The following is a 10,226-nucleotide window of genomic DNA, read 5'->3' as shown; positions in this document are numbered from 1 at the left end:
TCACACATCTGTTTAGTCACAGCTGGGAACTGCATTCTTCAGTGAATGAACTGATTGATTAATTAAGCATATTCTTGGTGATATTTGGGCAACACCTCTTGCAGTTTCTTAAATAATATTCTGTTGACTAGCACAGAAGCGAAGACCTGAATCCCACATGTTCTCACTCATAAATGGGCCCTGATCACCGGTCACATGAGCACCAGATGCTGGACACAGCTAGGGGAGGCAGGAAGAAAAGAGGACCACATGGCAACACACCGAGTACCTGGTCCACTATCGGGGGAAGAGGACCTGCTAGAAGCCCAGACTTCAGCTGTTTGCAATTTACTTATGTAGTAAATCCTCACATGGACCCCACAACTCTAAAAAAAAAAGGAGAGGCTGCTTGCATTCCTATTTTATAGCTTTTTAATTAGCTTCAGTATCAAAGAAAGAAGTATCGATGTTAATTAATTTTGTCTAACATTATTATACTAGCAGTACTCGTCGATTAATGCTTGTTTGTTTGTTTTGCTGGTGTTTTGTTTTTTTAGTTGAAGTCTGCGTGGCCCAGGCTGGAGAGCAGGGGCATGCTCACGGCCACCCCAGTGTTTACCTGCTGGGCTCAGACGATCCTTCCGCCTCAGCCTTCCAAGTAGCTGGAACTATAGGTGCGCACTACCATGTCCAGCTTATTTTTTCATTTGTTGTAGAGACGAGGTTTCACCAAGCTGCCCAGGCTGGTCTTGAACCCTTGAGCTTAGGCAATCCTCTTGCCTTGGCCTCCCAAAGTGCTGGGATTACAGGCTGAGCCACCAAGCCCGGCCTAATAGATTAATTTTTAAAAGTTCTCTGCTGTTGGCACATATTGGAGTATTTTAGGGTGAAATAATCTGAAGTCAGAAATGTGCTACCTAATCCTGAGTTGTAACCCACAGATTTAAAATAAAAAATTAATAAATTCCCTGGGGGAAACGCCCCACCACCCCCCCCCCCCCCCCCCGCAGAAATGTGCTTGTTAAAATCCAGGTATTCATGTGTACTTGCACAGCTAAGAAGTTAGAAAGCAAAAAGAGTGAAAAATCTAACTTTGGCTCCAATTCTCGGGTTGAACCCTTCTGTTTAACCAAGCCTTGCATTCACATATTCTTATTGTCTAAAGCAGAGGCTGCCTGTTAGCCAACCCACGAGACATTTCTCCTTTTTTTATACTTAAAAGTATTTTATTATTTATTTATTTAAAAATTGTAGTCGCTTTAGTGGGTACGCATGGTTTTCGGTTACATGGTTGCATTGTATAGTGGCAAAGAAGTCCCCCACCTGTGCACGTTGTATTCAGTAGGGGTTACCCTGGGTACTGGTCTGAAGACTGTTAGGAATTGGGCCACACAGCAGAGGTGAGTGGCAGGCAAGGGAGTAAAACCTTATCTGTATCTACAGTCGCTCCTGTTACTTGCATAGCTGCCTGAGCTCTGCCTCCTGTCAGATCAGATTAGATTCTCATAGGAGCACAAACTCTGTTGTGAGCTGTGCATGTGAGGGATCTAGGTTGCGAGCTCCTTATGAGAATCTAATGCCTGATGATCTGAGGTGGAGCTCAGGTGGTGATGCTAGCGCTGGGGAGTGCAGATTTACGTTAGCAGTGAGGTTTGCCTGCACAGAGACCATCATAAATCAATGGCTTACAGACTCAAATCAAAACCCTATCAGTGAGTGGCAAGTTAGTCGATGTACTTTACTTGCACCACTGCATCTGGTGGCAGGCTTTAAATCTGAATCTGACACTTGATTTAGTTCACACGTGGCCCACCCATTATTTTCTTTACCACTCCTGTCTGCACTTTTTTAAAAAATGGGGAGTTGTATATTATTTCACTATATATTACAATGTAATAATAATAATAGAAATAAAGTGCACAACAAGTGTTATGCACTTGAATCATCCTGAAACCCTCCCTCCTCCCCAACCCTGGTCCATGGAAAATTTGTCTTCCATGAAACCTCTCCCTGATGCCAAAAAGGTTGGAGACCATTGCCAGAGGTGACTTTTCACCTTTCTCCCCACTTCCTACTTTCCCTCTTCTGAATCTCCAGTGTCCATTATACCATTCTCTATGCCTTTGCAGACCCTTAATTTTGTTCCCACTTACAGGTGAGAACATGTGGTGTTTGGTTTCTCACTCTCTGCAAGACATTTTTAATCCCTTCTCTCTTTTTACTTCCATTCTAAAGACTGTAAAAGTTATTTTCCAATCTCCCTTGCAGTTACAGATAGCCAGAGAAAAATAGTTTTGATGAACAAGACAAAGACAATAATTGGTTGGGGGCTCCTCAGAAGACTTTTTGCTTTCCTGGTAAAAGGGGAAGAAGATGTGATTAGTACTACCCCATTTTTCACCTTCTCTGCCTTCAATGTAGAAGTAATATTTTAGAAGCCTGGTACAGTGGCTCGGGCCTATAATCCCAGTACTTTGGGATTCCAAGGTGGAAGGATCGCGAGCTTAGGATTTTGAGACCAGCTTAGGCAACATGGAGAGGACTCGTTTCCACAAAAAATGATCTGAGTGTGGTGGTGCCCACCTTTAGTCCCAGCTACTTGGGAGCCTGAGGCAGGAAGATCACCTGAACCCAGGAGATCGAGGTTACAGTGAACCATGATTGTGCCACTGCCTTCCAGCCCGAGTAACAAAGTGAGACCTGGACTCAAAAAACAACAACAGGCTGGGCTCGGTGGCTCAGCCTGTAATCCCAGCACTTTAGGAGGCTGAGGCACGTGGATTGCCTGAACTCGCGGGTTCAAGACCAGTCCCGGCAATTTGGCAAGACCTCGTCTCTACAATAAGTGAAAAACTAAGCCGGGCTTGGTGGCTCAGCCTGTAATCCCGTGCTTTGGGAGGCTGAGGTGAGTGGATTGCCTGAGCCTGCGGGTTCAAGACAGACCCACCTGGACAACTTGGCGAGACCTCAACTCTACAATAAATCAAAAAATTAGCCGGGTGTGGTAGCACGCGCCTATAGTTCCAGCTACTGGGAAGGCTGAGGTGGAAGGATCGCGGGAGCCCGGCAGGTTGAGGCTGGGGTGGCCGTGAGTGTGCCACTGCACTCCAACCTGGGCAACGGAGTGAGACTCCAACTCACAAAACAACAACAAGGAATCTGGAGCCTCAGTAGCTATCGGCAACCATGTAGCAACAGTCATGAGAAAAATACCAAGCGAATTAAGGACATTGGCCTTCTTATCTTTAAATTGCAGGAATCTTAGCAGCCACCTACTTCCAAACTTTTGTTGTTATTGTTCAATAAGACAAATAGCATTACTAATTCTCTCTTAGCTGGGTTTTCTATTGCTCATGGTAAAACACATCCTGATGTTAGTATTGCCAGATACTAGGTCAGAACATCTGTTTCCCCCTCTCCTTTGTTTTTGGTTATGGAAAACTGGAGATTATACATTCTGTAAACTGCAGTCTTCCAATCCTAAGGCACAGTGTAATCTATGGATTTACAATTCAAAGACTGATTTAAATACTTACCCATGCTATGAGAATTTCATTTTTTAAATATTTACGAATGTTGCAGTCTAGGGTAAAGTCTTGTGTTGCACACTCTTGGGATTTTTTTCCGAAATTGAGCAAGACTTCAATTTGCTCTGGCTCTCTCTGTCCCTCTTGCCTACCCTGCTGTGTTTGTTGAAAGCCTTGTTACCCCACTACATGCACAGGACAGACAACACTTCAGTGTCAGTTTACAGAAATAGGAAGCAGCTCACACACACAAAACTTGCTAAGAAAACTTTTATTTCAAGCTAGTTTTCCTGATCCATTGTCATCAAAGTCTTTGGCTGGCCCCTCCCAGACTCTTCCATCCCTGGAATTTTCCTTCTTCAGCAGTTTCATCCCTGCTTGTGGCCTTGACAATGTTCATGCAGAAAAGAAAGTTTCCAAAGTTAACTTGATCTTAGATAATAGCATGCAGTTAGTTCTAAGTTAGAATATTATACTAAAATGATTACATACATTTAAGGAATAAACACAAAATTTATGTACTTTTTTTTTTTTTAAGAGATGAGTTCTTGCTATGTTGCCCAGGCTGATCTAAAATTCCTGGGCTCAAGCAATCCTCCCCCCTTGGCCTCCCAAAGGCCTGGGATTATAGGAGTGAACCACTACGCCCAGCCTATATAAGTCTTAAGAACATCCTTAATAAAAGGTACCTGCACATGTATGTTTATCGTAGCAAGAACATGGAACCAACCATGCTGCCCATCAAAAGAGGACTGGATTTTAAAAATGTGGTACATATACATGATCGAATATTATGCAGCCATAAAGAAGAGCAAAATCATGAAATTCACAACAACCTGGATGGACTTAGCGTCTATAATACTGAGTGATCTTTCACAGAAACAAAGAACTGAGTATCCCATGTTCTCACTCATAAGCGAACCTTGAGCAATTATCATAATACTATAAGAAAAGGATTGTCAGTAGTGGGAAACTGCCAGGAGGGGGGCGGGAAAGCAGGATTGACAGTAGTGGGAATCTGCCTGGGGAAGAGGGGGGCACACCTCATCAACATGGTACTTGCATAATGAACATTTGTATACCTAACCCTGAATTGTACCCCACATCTTTAAAATAAAAAAATTAAAAGTTAAACAAAGGGAACATCCTTAAAATGACTACCATCACTTTTGACACAAAACATTTACTTATTAAGCTAATAGCAACATCAATGTCACCCTTCTATGGGGACAGATGATCTGTAGACCCAAGCAAGTTTGGCTTTATATTTTTCTTTTCTTTTCAGATACTATTTTTGTAGACTACTTCTTTTGCCACTCATTATGGTAGTATAAGCATTAAAAATTTTAAGGCATGATTTTAAAACCTGGAAAGTACTTTATATGATAAATGCAACCAAACTTATAGGAGATAATTTGTTTGTTTTCAGTGTGGTGATACATTTTTTTCTACATTGTTGCTAATCTTCTGAGATCAATTGCCAGGTGGAATTGCTTAGTCAAAATATTGGGATCGTTATTTAGGGTCTTTCAAGATCTGTGGAGACAGTTTATATACTTCTGCCAAAGTATATGCAAAATATACCCTATCTCACCACATAGTTATTGATACTATCATTTTTTAAAAAGAAATATTTGACAAAATATATTTTAAAAGGTATCATATTGTTGCTAAAATGTGAATTTTTTTTTTTTTTTTTTGAGTTGGAATCTCACTCTGTTACCCAGACTGGAGTGCAGTGGCCGCTCCCGGCCATCGCAGCCTCAACCTGCTGGGCTCCAGAGATCCTTCTGCCTCAGCCTTCCAAGTAGCCAGAACTACAGGCGTGCGCTACCCTGCCTGGTTAATTTTTTATTTATTGTAGAGATGAGGTCTTGCCAAAATGCCCAGGTGGGTTTCGATCCCGCAGGCTCAGGCATTCTACTCACCTCAGTCTCCCAAAGCGTGGGATTACAGACTGAGCCACCGAACCCAGCTAAAATGTGATTTTTAGGTGATTTGTTTACTGTCAAGTTTGGATATTTTTATAGGTTCAAAGACATTTGTTTTTGATATTCTGTGAATTGTCTATCCAAACCTTGTATGCATATATTATGTGAATTTGAAAATTCCATTTAATTCTAGAATAACTTTTATCAGATCATAAATAGTTACCTAAGTTTCATAAAGAAAATAAAACTAAAGTATCTCAGTCATCTCTAAACAGTAATCTTTGAGTGAATGAGTTGTGTATCACATTATGTAAATGCACAATGGATTAAATGAACCTTATATAAACACTGCATTTATTTTAATAGGATCACTTCTAATAAATTTGGTCAATACTGCTTACCTTTTTTTTCCAAGTACAGTGTAAGTGCTTTCCATTCCAGCAGTAATGTGATCACTAACATGGCAATGAAATAACCAGATTCCAGCATCTCTTGGATACATTTTCACAGTTCCACAGACCCCAACAGGAAGGTCAAAAACGTCAGATCGATACCGGCCAGAGTCCTTAACAAGGAGATGATACACCATGACATGTCTTATAAAGTATATTAGTCATTTGCATATCTTACCATTTGCTATAACTTGCCAATTCTAAACTCTTGAAATGATACCATTAGGAAATTATCATTTTGTAGCCTCCACTATAAAAATTGATTCTGGTAAGAATCATCCAATGGATGCTTTTTAAAACTACAAGATGAAAAGTTGCTGGAAAATAAAATATACATCTAAAAGCACTTCAGCCGGGCTTGGTGGCTCAGCCTGTAATCCCATGCTTTGAGAGGCTGAGGAGAATAGATTGCCTGAGCCTGAGGGTTCGAGACCCGCCCAGGCAACTTGGCGAGACCTCATCTCTACAATAAATCAAAAAATTAGCCGGGCGTGGTAGCGCGCGCCTGTAGTTCCAGCTACTCGGAAGGCTGAGGCCGAAGGATCGCTGGAGCCCAGCAGGTCGAGGCTGCGGTGGCCGGGAGCGTGCCACACTGCACTCTAGTCTGGGCGACAGAGTGAGACTCCAACTCAAAAAATAAAATAAAATAAAAGAACTTCACAGATTACTTGTTAATTGTCAGAGGAAGCAGATACTTTTAAATTAAGAGAAATGGTATACATCACTGTGTACTTGTGTTGTATTTCCTGGTCTACAACTCCTAAAATCCTTGGAATCATCAAAGTGATAAAGGTCTTTTTATAAGTGAAGGAATTGACTGATGGCTGGAAGCCCATGGGAAGATTTAGGAAGAGGACTGGTCACTGGAAAGACCAAGGGTTGTGGTGAGCCAAAATTGCGCCATTGCACTACAGCCTGGATGACAGAGTTAAGACTCCAACTCAAAAAAAAAATAAAATAAAATAAAAGAACTTCACAGATTACTTGTTAATTGTCAGAGGAAGCAGATACTTTTAAATTAAGAGAAATGGTATACATCACTGTGTACTTGTGTTGTATTTCCTGGTCTACAACTCCTAAAATCCTTGGAATCATCAAAGTGATAAAGGTCTTTTTATAAGTGAAGGAATTGACTGATGGCTGGAAGCCCATGGGAAGATTTAGGAAGAGGACTGGTCACTGGAAAGACCAAGGGTTGTGGTGAGCCAAAATTGCGCCATTGCACTACAGCCTGGATGACAGAGTTAAGACTCCAACTCAAAAAAAAAATAAAATAAAATAAAAGAACTTCACAGATTACTTGTTAATTGTCAGAGGAAGCAGATACTTTTAAATTAAGAGAAATGGTATACATCACTGTGTACTTGTGTTGTATTTCCTGGTCTACAACTCCTAAAATCCTTGGAATCATCAAAGTGATAAAGGTCTTTTTATAAGTGAAGGAATTGACTGATGGCTGGAAGCCCATGGGAAGATTTAGGAAGAGGACTGGTCACTGGAAAGACCAAGGGTTGTGGTGAGCCAAAATTGCGCCATTGCACTACAGCCTGGATGACAGAGTTAAGACTCCAACTCAAAAAAAAAATAAAATAAAATAAAAGAACTTCACAGATTACTTGTTAATTGTCAGAGGAAGCAGATACTTTTAAATTAAGAGAAATGGTATACATCACTGTGTACTTGTGTTGTATTTCCTGGTCTACAACTCCTAAAATCCTTGGAATCATCAAAGTGATAAAGGTCTTTTTATAAGTGAAGGAATTGACTGATGGCTGGAAGCCCATGGGAAGATTTAGGAAGAGGACTGGTCACTGGAAAGACCAAGGGTTGTGGTGAGCCAAAATTGCGCCATTGCACTACAGCCTGGATGACAGAGTTAAGACTCCAACTCAAAAAAAAAATAAAATAAAATAAAAGAACTTCACAGATTACTTGTTAATTGTCAGAGGAAGCAGATACTTTTAAATTAAGAGAAATGGTATACATCACTGTGTACTTGTGTTGTATTTCCTGGTCTACAACTCCTAAAATCCTTGGAATCATCAAAGTGATAAAGGTCTTTTTATAAGTGAAGGAATTGACTGATGGCTGGAAGCCCATGGGAAGATTTAGGAAGAGGACTGGTCACTGGAAAGACCAAGGGTTGTGGTGAGCCAAAATTGCGCCATTGCACTACAGCCTGGATGACAGAGTTAAGACTCCAACTCAAAAAAAAAATAAAATAAAATAAAATACAATACAATAAAATAAAGAGCTAAATATGCAATTCCTTAATTGCACCTGATATATCATAGATGGCACATATTAAACTTCTGGCTTGGCCATTTCCTTTGCAGCCCTGTGATCTTGCCAAGCCGCCCCATAACTGGTTTACAGAGCACCCCAGTCTTTAAATGGAGCTGCTGAATACTTACCTTGTATTCATAGCTATGACCATGAAAGTGAACTGTGTGCAGGTCAAAACGACTCCCCGTGCCACACACATACCAATTTACTTCATCCCCGATGTAAAATCTTAAACCTTGGTTGTTTCCAAATATTCTTCCATTAATTCCTATGAGGGATTGGCAGGAGACAGTTTATTATATTCAACAAGGATTTAAAATAATGTGAATTTTTTTTAACATCTTATGGGAAATATCATGGATGTTTTCAGAGGACTTTAAAGCCGGTCTGACAAAGCTGTTAAACATGACCAAGTCATCCATTCATGAATGTGTCTAATTCTAGAGAGTTGTGTTTTGTTGTTGTTTTTTTTGCCTCAGATATGAGGCACTGACTTTTGTTAAAATAATTGGTTGAAACCAGGCTCGGTGGCTCAGCCTGTAATCCCAAGCCTTTGGGAGGCTGAGGTGAGTGGATTGCCTGAGCCCGCGGGTTCGAGACCCGCCTGTAGAGAGACCTCATCTCTACAATAAATCAAAAAAATTAGGTGGGTGTGGTAGCACGTGCCTATAATTCCGGCTACTCGGAAGGCTGAGGTGGAAGGATCGCCGGAGCCCAGCAGATCGAGGCTGCGGTGGCCGGGAGCGGCCACTGCACTCCAGTCTGGGCTACGGAGTGAGACTCCGACTCAAAAACAACAACAACAGCAACAACAAAATAATAATAATAATAATTGGGTTGAACTCGACTATTTCACAACAAAGGATACTTGAATTGGTAGATGCTTAAATATGTCTATATGTTTAAAATTCTCACTAGAGGCTTAGATTATTAAGAGCGTGCATTCCCATTTAACAGCCCCAAGTCAGACCCTCATGATCTGCCACTTGTATTTCTGGAATGACCATTTGCCTGCGGGCCAAGGCCCCTCTAATCCTCTACCTCCAAAGGGTAATTGGAATAAAATATTAACATTTAAATAACATATGTGTGTGCATATATATACCCACATACGTGTCCTCTTTTTACTTTTCTATTTGTGTGCATTTTTAACAACGTATAAAATGCAGTGTTACAGTGGTGCAGGTATATAATTTATAACGATGTATCTGTGGAGGTTGTCTGTAATGCTTTTAGCTAGAGATCTAGAGATATTTGGCATTGTCATAACTTGTGAGGAGTTGTTACTGGCATCTAGTGAGTATAGGGTATGGATAATATACAGTGGAAAAACTAGGAGACACTATTCTAGTCCAGTGCTTCTTGATGCTGGTAAAATTCGGGTTCTAAAGCCGGGCTCGGTGGCTCAGCCTGTAATCCCGCACCTCTGGGAGGCTGAGGTGAGTGGATTGCCTGAGCCTGCGGGTTCGAGACCCGCCTGGGCAACTTGGCGAGACCTCATCTCTACAATAAATCAAAAATTAGCCAGGTATGATAGCGCGCACCTGTAGTTCCAGCTACTTGGAAGGCTGAGAGGGAAGGATCGCCGGAGCCCAGCAGGTCAAGACTGCGATGTCTGGGAGCAGCCACTGCACTCCAGTCTGGGCGACAGAGTGAGACTCCAACTCAAAAAAAAAAAAAAAATTCGAATTCTGATTTAGTAGGTCTGTGGGGCCTGAAATTCTGTATTTCTGTATTTTATTTTATTTTTTAGTCAGAGTCTCACTCTGTCACCCAGGCTGGAGTGCAGTGGCATGATCATGACTCACTGCAGTTCAACTTCCTGGGCTCAGGTGATCCTTTTGCCTATTTCCCAAATAGCTGGGATTACTGGCGTGCACCACCATGCCTGGCTAATTGTTTAAATTTTTTGTAGAGATGAGGTCTTGCTAAGTTGCCTAGGCTGATTTTGAACTCCTGGGCTCACGTGATCCTTGCACCTTTGCCTCCTGAAGTGCTGGGATTACAGACACAAGCACTGCACCCAGCCTAGGGAGCTTATATTTTTTTTT

At 41.4% G+C, this 10,226-nt stretch overlaps 1 protein-coding gene across 1 annotated transcript in view; it reads right to left on the bottom strand.

The window, feature by feature from the left end:
* Positions 1-3,776: 3,776 nt before the first annotated feature.
* LOC103275569 (ceruloplasmin-like) overlaps positions 3,777-10,226 on the bottom strand; it is a 43,839-nt gene continuing 37,389 nt past the window's right edge. Inside the window, exons 17-19 of the mRNA XM_008072963.1 lie at positions 8,304-8,443; positions 5,839-6,002; positions 3,777-3,891 (exon numbers count right to left, since the gene is read on the bottom strand). Coding sequence (XP_008071154.1) covers positions 3,783-3,891; positions 5,839-6,002; positions 8,304-8,443 — 413 coding nt within the window. The 3' untranslated portion in view covers positions 3,777-3,782. The remainder of the gene's footprint in view (positions 3,892-5,838; positions 6,003-8,303; positions 8,444-10,226) is intronic.

This window comes from Carlito syrichta, unplaced genomic scaffold (genome assembly GCF_000164805.1).
Source record: "Carlito syrichta isolate Samal-C Ts95f unplaced genomic scaffold, Tarsius_syrichta-2.0.1 Scaffold315561, whole genome shotgun sequence".
In the NCBI taxonomy this organism is placed as follows: Eukaryota; Metazoa; Chordata; class Mammalia; order Primates; family Tarsiidae; genus Carlito; species Carlito syrichta.
The sequence above is the reverse complement of the archived record's forward strand: the minus strand, read 5'-3'. Positions and strand labels throughout refer to the sequence as shown.